The sequence below is a fragment of the Malania oleifera genome, chromosome 6 (genome assembly GCF_029873635.1).
Source record: "Malania oleifera isolate guangnan ecotype guangnan chromosome 6, ASM2987363v1, whole genome shotgun sequence".
NCBI lineage: Eukaryota > Viridiplantae > Streptophyta > Magnoliopsida > Santalales > Ximeniaceae > Malania > Malania oleifera.
The window spans coordinates 85,801,321-85,824,358 of NC_080422.1; the positions used below are offsets into that span (position 1 = coordinate 85,801,321).

A 23,038-nucleotide genomic window follows, 5' to 3' on the forward strand; every position below is an offset into this window, starting at 1 on the left:
AGGTTACTTAATTCACCCTTGGGTCCCATTTCAAGGTTCGGGGCGTGACAGACCAAACGTGGGGTATTGCTTGGAGAGGGGGTTCTACCTTTAAGGAGGGATTTGTAAAGGTTTGCTCCACCCGAAAAGGAGTGCTATAGTGGAATCCTTAGGTGGTATTGGCCTAAGGCGAGGACGTAGGTTGGGGATAAGCCGAACCTTGCAAAAATTTTGGTCATACTCTTACCCTTCTCTTTACTTTCAATATATATATATATATATATATATATATATACATTGTGTTGTGTGTATGCAAAGTGCAGGTTGCTGAAAATTAATAACCGAGATTAAGAAGACTCTTAACTTAAGAAAGTACGTTTGATTAAACTTTTGCGGAAACCCAAAAGGGAGTATGTTGTTTAATCGTTTGCGAAAATCTTAGTTAAGAGAGTGCAAACAATTTCATTCATTGCAGGGCTTGAAACAAACATTTATTCATAAGGCTACAAATGAACTCCACCTTGTGTTCTTGCTGAAATTGAAAAGTACTACATCTTGTATCTTGATTGAGTATTTTGTAGTTGATTGGTTTAGTTGTTGATTGGTTATTTGATTGATTGTATGTTGGTTTGTGGATTGATTATTCAATTAAGTTTTTGTTTTGTGATTGCTAAATTAACAAGAGGTTAAGAATACATAAAAAGAATTAAAATTTTAATAACCCAATTCATCCCTCCTCTTGGGGCTACACCTTGACTTTCAATTGGTTAGAGCCGTGTTATAACAAATCTTAAAAAGTAATTATATAAAGATCTACATGGCACATGTAGGAGTAGCTCCCTTTGGAGAGGGTCAATCTTCAACTAAGCCACCAATCTTTTGTAGACTCAATTACATATTTTGGAAACAACGAATGAGGATTTATCTTTAAACTATGAATTGGAAAGCTTGGAAGGTTGTCACACATGGTGACTTAATCCCTACAAAACTAGTAGATGGAAAAGAGGTTCCTAAGGAAGAAAAAGAAATGACCGAAATGGATTATGAAATGCTACAAGTCAACTGTAGTGTTATAAACGTCATATATTGTGCACTTGACATTAATGAATTTAATAGAGTTATGGTTTGTAAAACAGTAAAGGACATTTGGGATAAACTTGAAGTAACCTAGGAAGGTACCGTAGATGTTAGAGACAATAGAATCGATATGTTGACTAGTGATTACAAAGCCTTTAGGATGAATCATGATGAAACCATCATAAACATGTATACTAGGTTTACACATATCATAAACTCATTAAATGTTTTGAGGAAAACATATTCCACCTATGAGATGATATGCAAAATCCTTAGAGGACTTCTACACGTTTGGGAACCAAAAGTTACAGCCATAATAGAAAGTAGAAATCTCAAGACCACCTCACTAGATGAACTTATAAGTTTACTTCTCACTTATGAAATGACCATGAAAGAAAGGAACACTGAAAATAAAAATAAGAAATCTATAGCTCTTATTTCTCACGTAACAACTAATTTTTCAATTGAATATATTTTACGAAATAACTAATTTCAAATCAAATTACTGTTATTCCAAATTTCAATAAATATTAATTTATATTCAAAACAAATGCCTCAATAAAAAATTTTCAACAAATATGAACTTCTTTTCAAAACAAACACCTCAATAAAAATGTTTAACAAATATTAACTTCTATTGAAAACAAAAACCTCAATTAAATTTTTCAAAAAATATTAACTTTTGTTCGCTTTAAACCAACCTTCTTCCTAGCAAAATTTCAACAAAAAAAATAATTTTCAAGTCATTTAAAACTATTATTTTCACAATGACATATTATTAGAGTTGAAACAAATAATTTCACATGTAATTAAATAAAAGCAAACAATGCTTATTTTACATACATAAATCATAATAATGCCTCAATAACAAAGCAATAATTATCATTATGATTAAGTCACAATAATAGCAAACAACTCTTATTTCACATACATAAACCCTAATTTCAAAAAATATATCAACACAAATGCATCTTAATAATAAAATGCTTCAATAACAATGAAACATAGGCAAGAAATCAAAACTCAAATTCCAAATGCTTGTTACTAGTACACCACTAAATATAAAATCAGAGATAATTTCAACTTCAAATTGAGAGAGGAGAGGATTTTTTTGAGTAACTAATTTGAAGATAAAACATACTTTTATATTGATGATTTTTCTTCTTATAGTGAAAACATTCACTAACAATGCTCAGTGACGGTCAGAGGATTGTTGTTGGAGGAGAAAGGGAAGAGGCAACATCAAAAGGAGGGAGAGTAGGGGAGGACGAAGGAGGAAGGAGGGAGAGTGGGGAAGAAGAAGAAATCGATTTTCTATAAATCAATTCATTTATTTAAAACTGACTTATGAAAAGTTAATTTTCTCTAAGACAGCTTATTATAAGTGAATTACCAACTTATTTGTTGTATTTAAATATTAATACTTTCCTGAAAAACTCAACTCTTTTGGATGCTTCCATGGGATTGACGACTTTAAAGTTTCAATCCTACAATGAGTTCTGATCCTACCCAATCAGATCACAACATCTGCAGTCGCAGCGAAGCTCTCTACCCATTGGAGCCCCGTGAAGCAATAATATAGCTGCGTTTCCGAGGACCCTTCTGGTGTTTTGTTGTTTCATATGGGCAAGTTTGTCTTTCTAAAACTAAAATGCTCTTCAACCCATGAAAACGGCAAAAGAAGCAAACTTGTCGGGTTGCAGACACGGCAGGGCAATCCAATGAGGGCGAGTGACCTGTCTGTGATCGTCCGGCCGTTAAAGAGGGAAGACCACCTCCGAACCAAGCATGACTCTGTATTCTCCGAATGGAAGGTCTCTCTCTCTCTCTCTCTCCATGTGATTGGATTCCTGAACGGGTTTGTTCTTGACTTGCCCTAGAACTGACGAGAGTGTGTTTTGGTATGTGTATGTGTGCTCATTGTCAGTATAATGCTATAAATTTGACATTTCCACACCATATTTCGAGTACAGGCTTGGTGGGTTTCTGCTCAGTGTTGCAAAATATGACTCTGTCACCCCAGCACTGATGAAAAGCTTATGAATTGCTCCTCCTTCAGTTTTCCCTTTAATTTATGCCAAATTTTAAGTACAGGCTTAGTGGGTTTTTGCTCATTGTTGAAAAAAAGCATTTTGCCATTCTAGCGGTGGTATTAAAAGCTTATAATTTTTCCTCTTGCTCAGTTTTCAATGATTTTATGCTATATTTTACGTACATGCTTAGTGGATTTTAGCTCATTGTTGAAGAAGTAGCATTTTGCCACTCTAGCATTGGTGTAAAGCTTATGAATTTCGTTTTCCCAGTTTTCCCATAATTTTATGGCAAAGTTCAAGTTCAGACTTTATGGGATTTTGCTTATTGTTGAAAAAAAAAAGTCATTTTGTCACTTTAGAATCGGTGAATAGCTTATATATTGCTCCTTTTTCTCTGCTTTCCCCGTCCCTGTAAATTTCACTAGCAGTTCATGTTTGCTTGTGAAAAAACAAGGTTTCATTTCAGTGTTATGTTCAATTACATTGAGCATTAGATTCTAGAGAGTCATGTTGATAAGAGCGGCAATATATCTTGTGGCACTAGAGTATTTTTCAGCATGAGGAAGAAGAAAATTTCTACCATGATTATTGAGGGTGATGGTAATATTATTTCAATAGAATGACCTAGTAGTCTTGTAGATGTTAAAAGAACATCCCACAAAGCTGAAAGTCATATAGGAAGTAATGGCCTATTGTCACGGGCTGAACACTTCACATCGTGTGAAGGGCCATGCAACACTAGTTGTAGCCATGGTCCATGGTAACGATCATTGTGGGCATTACGTAAAGGGTAATGGTTGCCATTTTCCTGAATTCATTTTCTGCATTAGAAAACTTGTAGAAAACATGCATATTCACATGTATTGATCCATCTAAAATGAATTTTAGCAAATTTTAATCAACTTACTTGCAACATATGTTGCAATTTGAATGTCAACTTAGTTTTCAAGTTGCTATCGATGAGAAAATCCCTATATTGGCTAGTCTTACGATTATTTCTGATTATAAGGGTAAGAAATCATAAATATAATAAAAACAAACATCATAACAAGTTTATTGCTCATAATTCATAACTTTATACGACCCATATGAATTATGGTTCCTCTCACTCCTCTCACCATTGGTGCTATGAGAAGATGACTCCCTACTGCCAAAGTGAAGAACTTTGTCTTGACACCATGAGTGTCCTTGTATGCTCTATGTTCATGCATACTAATACTTCTTCTTTGACCACTACCATTTGCCACCGCTTCCACTTCCATTACCCCTACCCCCACAACCACTCCTAGATTGTGAAGAGCGAGGAAAACTTGGAGAAGTGGAGGCAAATCACCAATATCAAAGTCATTGGGTAAAGATGCTAATCCATAATCTCCTCCAAAAGCATGATTTGGCTTTCTTAGCTTCACCAAAACCACCACCACCATTGGCACCACCACTATGACCAGATTCTCCACTACTAGGAGTGTATTCATTACCACTAGGAAGAGTTAAACCACCATCACCACCTTCTCTTTGAGTTGTAGATGAACTAAAACTCTCTCTAAGTTGTGCGGCTTGAGGATAAGGCTGTTGTTAAATTTGAGATTGAGTACCACAAAGAGTAGTATATTTTTTTTTTTTCGGATAGAAAAAGAAATTCATTAACAAGAGATAGAAGAATTTAAAAGGGATGGAGGACAAAAGATCCTCCTAAGAAATCAAAGAAACAAAATAAATTACAAGAATGCTCCTCTCCAATTTCTATAAGGTTTGACAAAAGTAATCTTTAGAAAGAGCCAAAAAGAATAAGCCAAACAAGACTCAAGGAAAACCACTCTGTCCCATAGGATACAAAGTGGGTTGCTTCGCCATAAAAAATCCTTGCATTCCGTTCTGTCCAAACAATTCGAAAAAATAGAAAATATAACACATCTCCTAAGAACCATCCCTTCCTTCTCCCAAAGCCTCTATAATGCACTTTAAAGAAGGCTTCAATTGTTCGTGGAAAGACCACGTCCTCACCGAAGACTGAAAACAACCTAACCCAAATCTCCTTAGCCATCTGGCAATGAAGGAGCAAATGGTCGATAGTTTCATTAGAATCATAGTACATTAAACAAATATTTGGACTTGTAGCTTTGTGAGGCCTCCTTGTTTGCAGAAGATCATTGCTATTAAGCCGGTAAAGGACCAAGGTCCACTTGAAAGCCCTTATTTTTAGAGGAACCTTAGCCTTCCAGATGTGTTAGCTTTACCGTGATCCCAAGAGGGGGGTGAATTGGTATTTTTAAGATTTAAGCCCTAGGTCAATCTCCTAACACCAGTATATTTACAACTCTATGGTCAATCTCGTGCAAGTAATGTAAATATACTAGAAATTAAATAAAGTAATTTAATTAACAACACATGCACTGGAAAGTAGTAAGGTAAGAGTCACACATAAATGTTATAGCGGTTCGGCCAATTGCCTACATCCCCGCCTTGGCTAACAAGCACAAGGATTACTACTATAGTTGCTCACTTAAACGGGTGGAGCGGCACCTATAACAAATCAGGTTAACTAGCATAGGGCTGACCTCAACCTTTACAACCAATCCTTACCGGGCTGGATTACCGCCCCCTCAGGCCACGCTTGGAAATACTCTGATTTTACAATCAGATGGTACGGAAATAGTGCTTTCACGTAAAGCAGAAATGTACCCAAATACGCACATTCACATACACATCAATAGTATGGATATAGTGTAAGCTCAGTGATGCAAGGTTTGTTCAATCAATACTCAACACAGTATAATCAGTATGATGCTTAAGAGTATTCAACACAAGCAATATCTTGGAATCTAAACAAGGTATTTCAATAACAAATCAATATTCCAAGTATACAAGTCAGATAATCAAACTAGCTCAAGAAAGTTTTCTTCAATGTAATGTGCACAATGCTAGTTTGAAAATGTTTGCTTGTTTAAAAAAAATCTTTGCATACCAAAATAAAGCTATTGGACACTTGCAACAAGATGCAAATATCCTAAGCTTCCTTGGTTTAATCCCACACAAGATTTATAATAGAAAAATCCATGAGATAATCCTAAGCTAAGCTCCCAAAGAAATTATCTCAAACACACAAACAAGTGGGAGTATTAGCACAGAATAACAATCACACTAACACAAAAAGAACTCTCACAATCTCAGATTTTATCAAAAGGATGCAAGTTTGAGAGTATTTGGGCAAAGGGTGAATTTTCAAGAGAGAGGAATTTTTGACTAATCACTTTGCTAATCTTACCCTAATCTTGCAAATGAACTCATATTTATAGCCAGGGGTAAAAATATAACCGTTTGGGATATAGTGGGGATAATTAAAAAAGTCCCAAATGCTTAAAATTCAATTAGTCCGAGTTAACCCTGTTTTACCGCGGTTAAAATAATTTTAACTGGCTGAGGTTTGGGTGGCTGAACCTAAGTTCAGTTGGTCGACAAGACACATGCTAAAAAGATCTTTAAGCAAGTTCGGTCACCCGTATAGAGCTTCAGCAGCCTGAATCAAAGTCAGTAGCATTTGTTCGTGACTTCGGGTGCCTGTTCCAATGTTCGGTGGCCCGAACTCATGTGTTCGGTCGCCCGGGGTCCTTTTTGAACTAAAACTATCGGTTGCCCGAGTTAGTTAACTGTCCATTTCGAGGGGTTCGGGTGCTAGAAGAAGATATGTGTATTTAAGGGTTGGTCGCCCGAGAGCCTGGCCAACTGTTGACTCGACAATAGTTCGGGCGCCCGAGCTCTCTCAAGTTGTTTGGAAATGTTCAATTTATGCACAATTTCAACACACCAATATATTATATGCTATGTGTGTGAGTGTTGGGACCTAGGGTCTTACTATGGCCTTATTGAGCTTACCATATATCCAATATGTACGATGTGCAGGTAAGGTAAATTAAGACCACATCCTAAGTTACTATTACAGACTCATATTACATATATTGAATTTATAATTATAAATATGAAAGGTCTTCAGAGTCTTCTAGTTGCTTCAAGTGTCCTTCCTTGGGATGTTCATTTAAACCTGCACAGACATTTGACAATTATCAAATATTTGAGTATTTGTCGTTATCAAAACCGGGTGCGACCTATAAGGTCAACAAGATGAATTTATTCAAAGGGAAAGTGCAAGGACTCAAAGATTTCATAAGTTGGGAGGAAAAAAAATTTAGTGGAAAAAGAACTTAGAGGAATCCCCTACCCAAATCCTTGAGTCATCTCTCACCATGGGAGGAAAAAATTCCAACACTCACAATAAAATGGTTAAATCATCAATCTCGTTCTCATTAAGATTCTTGAAAAAGTAAAAATCCCAATAGAGAGAGCTCCCTTCCAAAGTGTAGAAATCAACAATCGGAGAATTATGTAACCTAGACAATCTAAAATGACAGGGGGACTAAAAACTCCAATGGAACCTCACCCATCCAAGTGTAAAAACGTATGCTATTTCCATTACTAACTTGGAAATGAGTGAGAGGGTAGATTAAATGGGCTATCTGGGAAATGAATTTCCAAGGACTTACATGAGAAGCACAATCACTTCCTCTAGTATCCTACTCATTTTGGTGTAAACATATTTACTTCTAATTACCATGTGCCAAAGGGAGTGAACCTCCTAGGGAAACCTCTAAAGCCATTTTCCGACTGGTGAGATGTTTTTAGACACGTTCGCAAGACCCAAACCCCCTTCAGACTTAGTTCTTCTATTCCTATCCCAACTAACCAGATGATCTCTGTTGCCCTCCTCAACTCCTGACCATAAAAACTCCCTCATAATCCTCTCCAAGGCCTCTGCCACCTGCCACCCCAATAGGAACTTTGAGAAGGGAAAGAAAATATGTAGGTATATTAGAAAGAACGACATTAATAAGAGTAATGCGGCCTCCTAATGTTAAGCAAGCCCTTTTGCACGCAACCTGCTAGGTCAGCCAAGCCATCCAACTTTGTCCAACCTAAGTTGATACTTGCTATCTCCTTCTTAAACATGTTAATTTTGAGGCCTAAAATATTCTTAAAGATGTTTAGAGAAGTAAGAGTCGTGTGAGAATTTAGAGTGCCATCCTCAAGGATAAGAAGGGTATCGTTGGCAAATTTGGAGATGGGACACTATGACCTCCTCCCTACATACTTAAGACCTCGAATGACATTAAGACCTTGGGAATGGTTTATAATCCTACATAGCACATATACAACTAAGGTAAAGAGAAATGGGGAGAGAGGATTCCCTTGCCTCAAGCCCCGTGAGGCTGAAAACCACTTCCTTAGTGGGCCATTCACAATAACTGACATTGTCATTGTAGAAAGGCATCCTTTAATCCACTTCCTCCTGTTAATTCAGGTGTAATCCCAAGAGGGGGGTGAATTGGGTATTTTTTTTAAAAAAACTTTAATATTATTTACTACTTAATCCCTATTTCTATATTTAACAAATTACTTGCAGGGGTTTGAGACCGATTCAAATTATTATATCAATGAATTCTTTTTACCCAATTAATTGTCAAGTGCGTGTGGGGTTATTCAACATACACACATGCAAGATAGATAATGCAATGTGTTGCGGAAATTAAAAGGAGTAAAGGAAGAGAGAAGGCAAACACAGTTTTTACGAGGTTCAGCCAACCCAGCCTACGTCCTCGCCTTGAGCAACCCACTCAAGGATTCCACTAAATTCCTGCTCCTTTAACTGGGACGGAGCTTCTCTTACATCCGCTACTTACAAGAGGCACAGCTTCCTCCTCACCCGGTTCACAACCTGAACCATGATTACAATATAGAATTTCAAATCTGCAAAACAACTCAATATTGCTTCTAACAAAGCTAGTGAGTACAATTGAAAACCTAACACATATCCATATGATGAAACTTGAAGCTCAGTATGTATGTAATGATATAATCATTATATGAATGAATATGCTTCACCAAATTTCCCTTTTATCAAATTTCCCAAAATAATTATATAAGTAAATGCTTTAGAGAACTAAGGGTTCTAGTTCAACTTTCTAGATGCACGAATACCAAATGTGATCTTATTAAAAATTTGTCTTGAATAGTATAAAGTTCTAGATCAATAAGTTTTCTTCCAAATATCCAAAACACAGTATGATCTTTGTAATATGTAAATATATATATATGATATGAGTTCCAAAGATTAAAAACCTAATATAATATTTTTCAGAAAATATCCCTCAATAATATATATAATTATGAACTCTAAGGATATTTAATCAAGGATTTTGTAATATCGAAAATATCGAGTCTTTAAATGAATACACACTTGAATCAAAAATATTTAACCAATGGCAAAACTTTTCTCAAGTAGTGATCTTGTCAAAAACAATCTAATATAAGCACACTTAAGATCAATCTCTCAAATAATATTCAATAATGGATTTTGAGATGAAAAACTCTTTGAGAATAAAGATTAACAAGCAAATCGATTTACCAAACCTCAATACCAAGTTGAATGCACAACAATTGCTAGAATGCCTTTTGAAGATCAAGATAGCCATAGCTCAGATTTGACGTATAAACTTTGAAATCCCAAGCAAAAATTTCAGCAGTGTGTTCAATGCTCTCCCAAGTTGTGCTAAACATTCAATACACTCAATCGTATGTCAAAAGTTGTTTGTCTTGGGGGCACTAGGGTTTAGATGTTGATTATATAGGTAACCTTGCCCTTAGGATGATTTCTAACTGTTGGATCAATTTGATGTAAAAATAACTCGCATGTTCTCTCATTAAAGATTAAATTTTTAATCTTCCTGCAGGTTTAGACGACTGAGGTGTAGGGCTCAGACGACTGAAGTTCCTTAGAGTTTCGAAAAAATTAACCTGGACACAGGGTCAGACGTCTGAAGTTTGGGTTCAGACTTCTGAAGTTACGGGTTCAGATGACTGAAGTCAAGATTCAGTCTTCTGGTGTGCTTCCGCCTGTTTCTGTGTTTCTCCAATAATTCTTCAGACGACTGAACTTAATCTTCGGTCTTCTGAAGAAATTCTTCAGACGACTGAGCTTAAGCTTCGGTCTTCTGAAGTTGAATCTTCAGACAACTAAGCGTATACTTCAGTCTTCTGAAGTTGACACTTTAGACTTCTAGGCAGGGAGTTCGGTTTTCTGAACAGAACATTTTCTGAATTTTTCTTTTTAGATTCAAAAATCTGTTTTGCTCTCTTTTTTCGCTCTTTTATAAAAATATTTTCCGGGGTTTTAAAAAATCTCTAAGTCCATAAATATTCCCTAAAGATGTTCATGAGATGCATGAGTCCTAAGGTTAGTGTAGGGTATATTTTGAGTTTCGAATTAAATCATATGAAATATGTAAATACATTCAGTTCTAAATACCCATTCCCATGACGATCTTGAACTTGCCGTTTGCATCTTCATTCTTCCACTCTTTAAGTTCCATGGATTGTGCTAAGATGTATATACTTTAATTTTCATGGCTTCCATGACTTTCTAGCCTTCCGTGCATGCTAAATATTGTTCCTGTTCACAATTTCAATGCACAGATAAAAAACCAAGTGATTTGTCATTATCAAAACAGGATTGAACTCATAGAGTCAACACCTCCAAACCCCACCGAACCCCTTCAAGGTCAACACCTAATCCAAGAAACTGAGGTTAACCATATCATAGGCTTTTTCAAAATCTAATTTGAGTAAAACACCCCTCCCTCCCCTTTTCCTAACATCCTCCACCACCACATTGGCCACTAAAGCAGCATCTAGAATCTATCTATCCTTAATAAAAGCAGATTGTTCTAGAGTAGCTGTTCTCCCTAATACTCTTGAAGAATTTTAGATAAGACTTTGGCGAGGATGTTCTAGAGTAGCTGTTCTCCCCAATACTCTTGAAGCCTTTTAGATAAAGACTTTGGCAAGGATTCTGTAAAGGCTAGTTATCAAGCTTCTCGGTCGAATGTCTCTCACCCTCTTAGGAAGCTCCTCAGGGACAAGAGCCATAAACTTAGCATTCGCTGTCTTACCCACCACCCCATTTTTTTGAAATTCACAAAAAAAATTCCATAAAAGCTTCTCGAATCACCTCCAAACTATCTTGTAAAAATGCCATGGTAAACCCATTGGGGCCTGGTTACCCCTATCCATCTCAAAAACTGCCCTCTTAATCTCCTCAATGTCAAAAGGCCTTTCGAGCAAAGAAATGGGGTTTCATTGATGGGCTCCAATTTATATCTTCAATCATGAAAGCCATTCTAGCACCCCTAGGTGTACAACCTCTTATAGAAATCTATTATCACTTCACCAATTTTTTAAAATCCCTCACTACGTCTTCCTCATTTGTTTCCTATTCCTTAATCAAATTCTTCCTCCTCCTCCCATTTGCCACTTTTTGGAATAATTTGGTACTAGAACCCCTTCTCTTGCGCACTTCATCCGAAATTTTGGTTTCCAACGTATACCATACCTAAAGAGGATAATCTCCAAATCATTGCCTAGTTGTCCCTTCTAATCCTTGTTCTCTTTCCTAGCCAAGCCACACTCTTCCATCTATTTGAACATTCAATCTCATTTGAAATTAAATTTCCTTTTTCCTTCTCAATTCACTAAAAAACTTCCTTATTCCAGATTTTCAATCTACTTTCACGTCCTTCAACGTTGCTCTCTCTCTCTCTCTCTCTCTCTCCCCTCCAAGATTTAATGCGCTCCCTAAAAGAAGGGTGCTTCAACCACATATGCTCAAAGCGGAAAGGAGTAGGGCCCAACAAATAGGGTTGGTATCCAAGAGGACTGGGCAGTGATGCGACATTGGTCTAACCAGAACCTCTTGGGAAACATTCGGGAAAACATCCTCTCATTCATTGTAAACAAAAAATGATCAATATGAGAGGAAGCAATCCTATCTCTTGAAGCTACCCAGGGAAAGTGTTACCATCACTCAATAGTAAATCTTTAAGCCCACACTCTCGGATAATGGATTCAAAAATTCTCATGCTACTACTCACCTTAGCCCCCCCTCCCCCCTAGCCTCTCCTTTGTAAGCCAGATGGTATTGTAATCCCCACCCACCACCCAATATGGGTTGAAGAGGCCAAATAGACTAGCCATCTCTCCAAAAAAAGAAATCTGCAAATGCGATGGTGTTGGTCCATAAATTAATGAAAACCACCAATCCCTAAAACCCTAAACATCCAATAGCATTGAAAGAGAGAATTCACCAACAAGACAATCCATGAAAGAAGTGATCCTAGTACCTAGACGAGGATTTGCCCCCCTGAAGCACCTGAAGGTGGAAAGAACACCGAATCTCTAAGCCTAGAGTCCCAAATACTTCTCACTATGAAAGCATCTATTGAAATAGGCTTAGAATCTTGGATGAACTAGTTATCTGGAGAAACACTACTGATTAACTCTTTCATTACCCCTCTTCTACTACTCCCTAATCCCCAAACATTCCATGTGAGAATCTTCATTGATAACTTCTATCATCCCATGTACTTGTTCTCTACTCAACTTAGAAGGATACTTTTTTCTCCCTCGTCACCCAATCACCAATCTTAACCACTTCCTTGTCATGATTAACAAGACTAAGATCTACTTCATCAAGTATGTTTTGGGCATCACAATTGCACCTCTCATCTCCTAGAAGGTCCATTATTTGTAAGTCCCCTTTTTGATTAACATCTTTTGGCACAAAAGTGTATTAGATTTACACCCTGATTGTCTTGATTAGGATCCTTTAATTTCAAATTCCGCCTTTATTTTGTTGGAATTTCCGAAGAAGAGATGATGGGGGAGAAAACACTTTGGCTAGGTTCCTCCAAGAACAAAGATTCACCTGGACCTTGAGTACCCTCATCATCTTATACACCCTGATTGCCTCGATAAGTATCCCCTATTTTCAAATTCTCCCCTTCCTTTTGTTGAGAAACAGTAAGAGCAATTTATACGAGGGACCGTTCTAATCATCATTAACTCCTATTTTTCTTAAATGTTCAATCAACAAGGCCTCATTTTTAGGGCTATATGAGGAAAGAGAACCAAATTCATCTTCATTAGGATCTGTGGATGTCAAAGTATTGTGTGAATGGCTGAATTGTCTGGCCTTGAGTTCTGTATATTATATATAGACTTTACAAGAATGCTATACATGGAAATCAAATAAGTTTCCGCATGATTCTAGCCCTATACATGTAAACTATAATCTGTCAAATAATGTATGCTAAGTGCTAATTGTACAGAATAATGAATGGAGAAATAAGGAAATAATTGTGGCCTGAAATAAGGAAAGAAGTGTGGGCAGCAAAGCTTTTTCTATTCATTGACAGCCCCCCTCAAATTGATGCGGGTTGAACAAGCAGCATCAATTTGCTACTTATGAAGCAATGTCGATGACGAGTGAGAGCCTTGGTGAAGATATCAACAATTTTTAATTCAGTGGAAATATGTGGAAGAGTGATAACACGAGCTTCAAATGCTCCACGGATAGAGTGACAATCGACTTTAATATGCTTCGTGCGCTCATGATAGACAGGATTGGCCGTGATCTGAATAGCACTCGTATTATCGACATGTAGAGGTGTAGGATCGATCTCAGAAAAATCTAGCTCAGCAAGCAAACCTTGAAGCCAAATAATTTCAGAACAAGCAAGAGATAAAGTCCAGTATTCAGGTTGCGTAGATGACTTAGAAACTCTGTCTTGCTTCTTACTCTTCCAAGAAATTAATGCATCACCTAAGAAACACACTAACTAGAGATAGAGCGACATGTATCCGCACAATCAGCCCAATTAGCATCGCTATAAGCAGCAAGGCGAGTAGAATTGCTTGCAGGGAAGAATAAACCAAGGGCAAAAGTGTCCTACACATAGCGTATGATCCTGCGGACAGCAGCCAAATGAAGATGATGAGGAGTCTGAAAAAACTGGCAGACTTGCTGTACAACAAAAGAAATGTCCGGTCTAGTAATGGTGAGATAAACAAGGCTACCCACCAAGTTCTGGTATAAGCTGGGATCAACAAGCAAGTTACCTTCCTTTTTGTGAAGCTTGACATTAATTCCATGGGAGGCATCAACAGAAGTAGCCTCCTGAAGGCTAGCTGTAGCCACCAAGTCACTAGCATACTTATGTTGATTGAGTGAAATACCAGAGGAACTATGATGCACCTCAAGACCAAGAAAATATATGAGAGACCCAAGATCTTTCATATGAAAGGACTTTGAGAGATGAGTCTTGAATTGACCAAGCAAAGCAGAATCAGAACCAGTAATCACAATATCATCAACATAAACCAAAAGAACAATAATACCCATGTTTGATTTCCAAAGAAACAATGAAGTGTCATACTTGCTCTGCTTGAATGAAAATTGGTATAAAGTGGTGCAGAATTGATCAAAATAGGCCCTCTGAGCTTGTTTGAGACCATAAGGAGAGCGATGAAGCTTACACACATGTGAAGTCGGAGAGGGAAACAAACCTAGGGGTGGCTTCATATAAATACACTCTTTAAGATCCCTGTGAAGAAAAACATTCTTGGCATCCATCTGATGTAGTGGACAATCACTGGAAGCAGCAAGAGCTAGAATCGTACGAACAGTAGTCATCTTAGCTAGTCTCTTCTGGTGGCTCACCTGATATCTGATCCTACCATGCTCTATATTCAGTCAGTTGTAGCACCTCTAGAGCCTTTGTGTCACGAGCTAAGCTTGTTCAGGGCATTATGCTTGTTTGTGACTGCATATCTTGTGTGCTTGGGACGGGTTTTCATCATGTAAATACTAGTGTAGGGTCATTTTCCGCTAGTAGTGTCTTTGTATGCCAAATAAGGCAGTATGACTCCTCGGTCACTTTGATGTTTCCTAGTGTCAGGATGATAATTACATAAAAACCTCTTTAGGGGAGGGTGAGTGTTCATCAGTCATTGTAAAAGTCACTAGCTATTGTCAACGTGTTTAGCCTACTTGCCTCCCTCGCTAAACATACCATGTCAACGGAGATGTTGTTAATGAATTGCGTTTGCTTTAATGTTTACTACTTGCCACAACTTTCATGAATTGATTACTGTTTCCGCTGCTACTTGAATGAATGCTAATGAAAGTGCTTTGTGGATGGATGTTGGTAAACGATAGGCTAGCTAGTTAAGTAAGATTGCTTTAGCTAGCGCCGCACGACCTATCACAAGAGTGTGAAAATAGTCGGACTGTGACACTTTGGTATGTCGCTCTCCTTGAGTGTCTGTACCCACGGATAGGTATGGGTTTCCCTTTTCTAGTTTTGGCAATTCTATTTCAGCTTTTACTGCTGCATTGTCCAATTTTGATATTCCCATATCCTACTCACACGCTACCAAGGATGGTTGTTGGTGACAAGCTATGCAGGAAGAAAATGCCACTCTAGAGGCCAATCACACTTGGGACATTGAGCCTTGTCCTGCCACCATTGTTCCTCTGGGTTGCAAATGGGTTTACTCAGTCAAGGTTCGATTTGATGGAAGTTTGGATTGTTACAAAGCTCGCCTTGTTGCACTTGGGAATAATTAGTGGTGTCAATTATGAAGAAACCTTTTCTTCTGTGGCTAAGATGACTACTGTTCGTACGATTCTAGCTCTTGCTGCTTCCAGTGATTGGCCACTACATCAGATGGATGTCAAGAATGCTTTTCTTCACGAGGATCTTAAAGAGTGTATTCATATGAAGCCACCCCCGGGTTTGTTTCCCTCTCCGACTTCACATGTGTGTAAGCTTCATCGCTCTCTTATGGTCTCAAACAAGCTCCGAGGGCCTGGTTTGATACATTTTGCACCACTTTATTATAATTTTCATTCAAGCAGAGCAAGTATGTCACTTCATTGTTTCTTTGAAAATCAGACATGGGTATTGTTGTTCTTTTGGTTTATGTTGATGATATTGTGATCACTGGTTCCGATTCTGCTTTACTTGGTCAACTTAAGACTCATCTCTCAGAGTCATGGTTTTAAATAAAGACTATGACTGTTATGTAACGCCGTTACGTAACGGTTTTTTGGGTTACTGATACAGTTACACACCACGAAATCGGTGGGAAGAAAAATCACGGCCGTAGCGGCCGTTACGAACCATGACCGTTGCGTAAAGGCTGCTATAGCTGTTACGTATCCACTACTGGACTGTTACACGAAAAAATTATTTTATTTTTTACTTTTTATTCTCACTTTGTCCCTCTCTTTCATATATCATTCGCAATATACCAAGTGACAAGAGGGGGAAAAGATTATAAAGAGGATGACAATGATACAAAATTTACTATTTCTTTAAATACTCACAATAGATGCATCAATTAACAATTTGAAAATACTAGTTAGGAAAATATTTTATTTTGATAATGTTAGTAATGTGATATTTATGTTTTATATTTTTCAACTTCAACCTTCTTTCTTTTCTAGCTATTTTATATTTGTATTATTCGTATGTCTTATGTGTCTAATAGATTAATGAAGTGTCTAATGTATTTTGTTTTATTAATTAATTTAGCACACATAAGAATTTATCATAGATAAGAACAATGAGAAGTATAAATATGCACACACACGTAATTTTTCTATCAATGGTTGTTTAAAACAAATGTAAACTTGGTGCCCTTACCAAATAACTTAGTTACTTGAACTAAAGGATCCAAAATACACTAAAACTCTTTCTAAGAAGGGCTAAAAGCTTAAAACATGCAAGTAAGCTAATATGCACAAGGTTGTGCATGCTTCAAAAAAATTCAGGGTTGTTACACCCGCTTCCCATTATGTAACATCCGCTACTCCTGCTTCTCGTTACACCCGTTACCGTTATGTTACCCTACCCGCTACTACGATTGAAAACCATGCTCAGAGTCCTTTCATATGAAAGATGTTGGCTCTCTTATATATTTTCTTAGTCTTGAGGTGCATCTTAGTCCCTTTGGTATTTCACTCAATTAACATAAGTATGCTAGTGACTTGGTGGCTACAGCTGGCCTCTAGGAGGCTACTTCTGTTAATGCCTCCCATGGAATTAAATGTCAAGCTTTGCAAAGAGGAAGGTGACTTACTTGCTGATCCTAGTTTATGCTGGAAGTTGGTGGGTAGCCTTGTTTATCTCACTATTACTAGATTGGACATTTCTTTTGGTATACAGCAAATCAGCTAGTTTCTTCAGATTCCTCGTCATCTTTATTTGGCTGCTGTCTGTAGGATCATACGCTATGTGCAGGGCAATTCTGCCCGTGGGTTATTCTTCTCTATAGGCAATTCTACTCGCCTTGCTGCTTATAGGGATGCTGATTGGGCTGGTTGTGCAGATACATGTCGCTCCGTCTCTGGTTGGTGTGTGTTCTTGGGTGATGCATTGATCTCTTGGAAGAGTAAGAAGCAAGACAGAGTTTCTAAGTCATCTACGCAATCTGAATACTGCGCGTTTGTCTCTTGCTTGTTCTGAAATTATTTGGCTTCGAGGTTTGCTTGTTGAGCTAGATTTTTCTGAGACCAATCCTACACCTCCATATGCCGATAATATAAGTGCTATTCAGATCACTGCCAATCCTGTCTATCATGAGCGCACAAAGCATATTGAAGTCAATTGTCACTCTATCTGTGAGGCATTTGAAGCTCGTGTTATAGCTCTTCCACATATTTCCATTGAATTACAAATTGCTGATATCTTCACCAAGGCTCTCCCTCGACATCGACATTGCTTCCTAAGTAGCAAATTGATGCTTGTTGATCAATCCGCATCAATTTGAGGGGGGCTGTCAACGGACAGCAAAAGCTTTGATAGATTATTTTTGTACAGTTATTTCCTTATTTCTCCATTCATTATTTTGTACAGTTAGCATACATTATTTGATAGATTATAGTTTACATGTATAGAGCTAGAATTATGCGGGAACTTATTTGCTTTCCATTGGCAAATTATAGTTTACATGTATAGGGCTAGAATCGTGTGGGAACTTATTTGCTTTCCATGTATAGCATTCTTGTAAAGTCTATATATAATATATAGAACTCAAGGTTAGACAATTCGGCCATTCACACAATATTTTGACATGGTATTAGAGCCAGGTTGCTAATTTTTTCTTTTCCCTCGAATATTTTTGTCTTCCCGATTTCGGAAGTGTCTCTCGTGCCTTTGGGTCAAGTCTGTGTTGACCATTGCTGCACCGAACAATTTTTTTTTGGGTATTTCTGTGGCTGTTGTGCGTATGTTCTCTTCTGGGATTTTTTTGGTTCTTTGGTTTTCAGTATTTTTGAGGCTCGGTGGCTGTCGGTGCAGCCTTAATCTTGATTTCTTGGCAACTCTGTGATTGATTGGCTGTCGAAACAACCTTCTGTTGTTGTTCCGGTGACTCTCCGTCCTTGTGATTCTCGGAATAGTAATCTGAGGGTATTGGAGGTGTTGTGCGACGTTCCTCTGCAGTTTTCTTGGTTCGCGATTTATATTTTTAAGTGCAGGCAGGTCGATCTCGATTTTGTTTGCACTTGTGTTGATTTATTTTTGAGCTTCTCAATTTTCTGGTATCGTTTGTCTTTCGGCACAATTTGTTTTTTAGTTATTTTGTTTTTGTCTTGGCCTTTTTTTTCCCCCTTTATTTAGCATGGACTTCGCACGTGTGTGTGTGCTAAGTTTATGGGCAACAATTATTCTACGTGGGATTTTCAATTTGAACTTTTCCTTAAGGAAAAAGATTTTTGGGGTCATACCGATGGCATGGATTAAGCACCCAATCTTGATAAATCTGAGGATTCAACGTCTTCTCCTTCATGGGTTGTGCTTGATGCTCGGATTATGTCTTGGATTCTTGACCCGGTTGAGCCACATATTGTCCCCAACTTGCGGCCTCATCGCACCGCTCAATCCATGTGGACTTAAAGAAAGTATACCATCAAGATAACAGTGCTCATTGTTTTCAGTTAGAGCATGCGATTGCTATGTTTCAACATGACAATCATTTCATCCCAGACTATTATTCGGCGTTTTTGACTCTTTGGAATGAATATTCTAATCTGGTTACCGCGGATGTTCCTGTTGCCTCTCTTTCCATTATTCAATGTCTTCACAAGACTAGTTGTTGTGATTAGTTTCTTATGAAACTCCGCCCCGAGTATGAATTCGTTCGCTCTTCTCTGTTGAATCGCTCTCTTGTTCCTTCTCTTGATGTTTGTTTTGGTGAGTTACTTCGTGAAGAACAACGACTTATTACTCAAGCTACTCTGGAGCAATCTCATGGTAGTTTAGGGTCCGTCCCTATGGCTTATGTTGCTTAGTGACGAGGACTGCTTGCGCATTCTAGCACCTTGCAATGTTGCAAGGAATTTGGGCATATCGCCTGCTAATTGTTCCAACAAATATTGCTCTTATTACAAGAAGAAGGGTCACATTATTAAAGACTGTCGTATCTGCCTTTAGAATCGTCAGGCCCAGGCATTTCAAGCTTGTATTATTTTACCCCCCACAGTGACTTCTGCGGCCCCTGATTCTTCTTTAGGTGACTCCTCTGTTCCTGCATCTCCTGCAGTGAGTTACTGCACACCTGAAATGGTGCAACAGATGCTAATTACGGCATTATCAGCAATGGGGTTCCAAGGTAACAATTCTAGTAAACTTTGGTATGTGGACTCGGGTGCCTCTAATCATATGACAAATAATCCCACTGCTCTGTGTCATGTTCGGCCCTACGTTGGTCAATCTGCTATTCAGACTGCCAATGACAGTTTTTTGCCAATAATTGCTATAGGAGATGCCTCTTCTAAGTTCACTGATGTGTTTCTTGCTCCTCGGCTTTCCACGAATCTTATTTCTATTGGTCAATTAGTTGATAACAATTGTGCTATTAATTTTTCTGATGATGGTTGTGTTGTGCAGGACTAGGTAATGGGGGAGCCGATTGCGAAGGGACCTAAAGTGGGGCGCTTGTTTCCACTACTTTTTCCTGTTCCAACACTTTCTTCAGTTTCTTCTATTAAGTCTTTTGCTTGTAATAATGTTTCAGATCTTAGTATGGTGTGACATCGTCGTTTAGGCCATCTCAATACTCACATCTTATCTCATGTATTGAATTCTGGTTTACTTGGTAATAAAGAACATTCTTCTTTATCTCTTGAGTGTGCTTCTTGCAAACTTGGTAAAAGCAAAACTCTTCCCTTCCCTTTGCATGCTAGTAGAGCCTCTTAGTGCTTTGATCTTATCCATAGTGATGTTTGGGGACCTTCCCCGGTTAGTTCACATGAAAAATTTAAATACTATGCGACTTTCATTGATGATCATAGCAAATTTACTTGGGTTTACTTTCTTCGCTTTAAATTTGAGGTTTTTTGTACCTTCACTGAGTTTTTAGCATATGTTGACAATCAATTTTCTACTTCTATTAAGACATTATGCGCAGATTCCGGTGGTGAATATTTGTCTATTGAGTTTTAGGCATATTTGGCTTCTAAAGGTATTATTCACCAACGTTCATGTCCCGCTACTCCCCAACAGAATCGAGTAGACGAACGCAAAAATCGTCATCTCCTAGATGTGGTACGCACTCTCTTTGCTAGAATCCTCTGTTCCATCCATGTTTTGGGTTGAGGCTCTGAAAACGGCTACTTGATTAATCGCTTACCTTCTCAAGTCCTACTCATGGACTCTCCCTATTTTCGCTTATTTGCTAAGCAACCTAGGTATGATAACCTCTGTACCTTTGGTTGTGTATGTTTTGTTCATTTACCTCCTTATGAGTGACATAAATTATCTGCTCAATCTGTTCGATGTGCATTCTTGGGATATAATGTGTGTCAAATGGGATTTGTTTGCTATGATCCTACATTACATCGTACACGCATTTCTAGGAGTGCTATTTTTTTTTTTGAAAATCAACATTTCTTTCTTGTGTCCTCTGTGCCCTCCTCTTCTACTGTGGTTCTCCCCTCCTTTGAGCAGCAGTTCTTGGATCTTCATCAATTTAGTTCTTGCTTTAAACCAGGCATTGTGTGTACGAGATGCTCTCGACCAATCATTTCCGGTGGTTCACCTGATTTTTGATCCTACCACGCTCCAGATTCAGTCAATTGCAGCACCTCCAGAGCCTTTGGTACGTCCCTCTCCTTGAGTGTCTGTACCCCCGGATAGGTATGGATTTCCCTCTTCCAGTTCTGGCAATTCTATTTCAGCTTTTACTGCTGCATTGTCCAATTTTGATATTCCCACATCCTACTCACACGCTACCAAGGATGATTGTTGGCAACAAGCTATGCAGGAAGAAATTGCTGCTCTAGAGGCCAATCACACTTGGGACATTGAGCCTTGTCCTCCCACCATTGTTCCTCTGGGTTGCAAATGGGTTTACTCAGTCAAGGTCCGATCTGATTGAAATTTGGATCGTTACAAAGCTCACCTTGTTGCACTTGGGAATAATCAGGAATATGGTGTCAATTATGAAGAGACCTTTGCTCTTGTGGTATTTAAAAAGTTATTGTGTGTATCTCTCCATGTGCTGTCGGGCTGCATGTGGGGGAGTGTTAAAGCTTGATATACATTGTTGGCCCACAACCTAACAGCTTAAACTATTAGGTTGTGGGCCAACAATGTATATCAAGCTTTGGATTCATAATCACAGCCACCAGCTTCAATTATCTGTTTTCCTTTGTTCCCCAAATCAGAATTCTTTTTTCCCATCTTTGTTTTAATCTCCTGGTATGCCTCTGAGAGTTTTTGTGAGTCTGGATGCTGTAATTCTTTCTTATTTTCGGTGCATAACCCCTTCTTCTTGTTTCCTAATATTTTCCTCATTTCCTTTGAAACAACTTGGGCCCAAGAAAGTTCTGCCCTAGCATCAGAAGCCATAAGCTCTGTATTATTCTGCATGGAGTCTTGATATCCCTCGATTTTAGGGTGACTTCCAGTAGGTCCTTTCTGCCCCCCTTTACTTTTGTTGCCAATATTTCCTTAGATTGACAGTGATGAAAAGCCCTCTTTGATCCAGACCAGGATTGGTTCTGAAACTGTTGGCTTTATTATTCTGGTTATGGCCCATTTCCTTAATATGTCCAGTGTCAGCATGGGAATTTAAAATTGGAAATGATTTTGAAAAGTTGGTAGATAGTGATATATCTTTCTACCTTTCTTATCTTTTCCATACCCCAAGTGGTCCTAGAACAAATATGGTATTTTCATGGTCACTTCTTACTTCAATCACCTCAACTCCGCTGTGCTTTGCAGCTTTAATTTCCCTTGGGTCCTCATCTGGCAAACGGCAGTCCCCTCAAAGGTCTCTTCTTTTTAACATGGGAGGTAACTCTTGGCTAGATCTTCACCCTTGATCACCTTCAGAAAAGGGGTCATTGCTTATGAATAAATGCTTTCTATGCATTGAGCAAGCTGAATCAGTTGAACTCATCTTTTTGCATTGTTCTTGGACCAGAAACCTCTGGAGCTTTGCCATTTCCATGGTCAGGAAGAGATGGGTTGCTGCGAATTCAGAGGGTGAATTATGGGCTTCGGCTGGATCCAAGCAAATACTGTCAGAAGGAAATCTCTTTCACTCATTCCCCTAGCTGATTTCTGAACTGTCTGGAGGGAAAGGAACAGAATAGCTTTTGAGGGAACATCTGCCCCTCTGCGTGTTGTTGTTGGTTAGCATAGCTATGATTTCTAATTGGCACAGTAAGATGCTGGGAGGGACATTTATGTATTCTTGATTTTCATTACACCTTACAGTGACGGTTGTTATGTTTTCATTTCTCTGTTGTACTTGGGTGGCATCCCCTTGATGCTTTTCCCCTCATTAATAAATGTCCCTTTGTGATAAAAAAATAAAAAAAATTATAAAGCCCTCATGTCTGTACTGGCAATCTATTTACAATTTAGTGAGGTAAATTGTATGAAATATTTCTTTTTCTAATTCCTGCTTTTATGTACTTAGTTTCCTTTAATTTTTTGGATACAATGTAATCATATGAAGTTGTTGAGCAACACTAGAAATTTAAGAAA

At 38.1% G+C, this 23,038-nt stretch overlaps 1 protein-coding gene and 1 long non-coding RNA gene across 4 annotated transcripts in view; both read left to right on the forward strand.

Moving 5' to 3' along the window:
• The first annotated feature begins 2,495 nt into the window (after nucleotides 1–2,495).
• Nucleotides 2,496–23,038, forward strand: part of LOC131158070 (protein EFFECTOR OF TRANSCRIPTION 2-like) — a 51,597-nt gene continuing 31,054 nt past the window's right edge. The window contains exon 1 of one of the 2 annotated variants that reach the window (XM_058112633.1): nucleotides 2,496–2,870. In XM_058112633.1, coding sequence (XP_057968616.1) covers nucleotides 2,679–2,870 — 192 coding nt within the window. In that variant the 5' untranslated portion in view covers nucleotides 2,496–2,678. The remainder of the gene's footprint in view (nucleotides 2,871–23,038) is intronic. The other variant, XM_058112634.1, reaches the window with a different exon arrangement.
• LOC131158071 (uncharacterized) lies at nucleotides 20,484–22,877 on the forward strand. Of its 2 annotated transcripts, none has more exons than XR_009137402.1 (4): nucleotides 20,484–20,587; nucleotides 20,990–21,178; nucleotides 22,268–22,339; nucleotides 22,470–22,877. It is a non-coding gene; the product is annotated as an uncharacterized LOC131158071 (long non-coding RNA). The 2 variants fall into 2 exon arrangements; XR_009137403.1 differs by having other exon boundaries at nucleotides 20,486–20,587; nucleotides 20,990–21,140.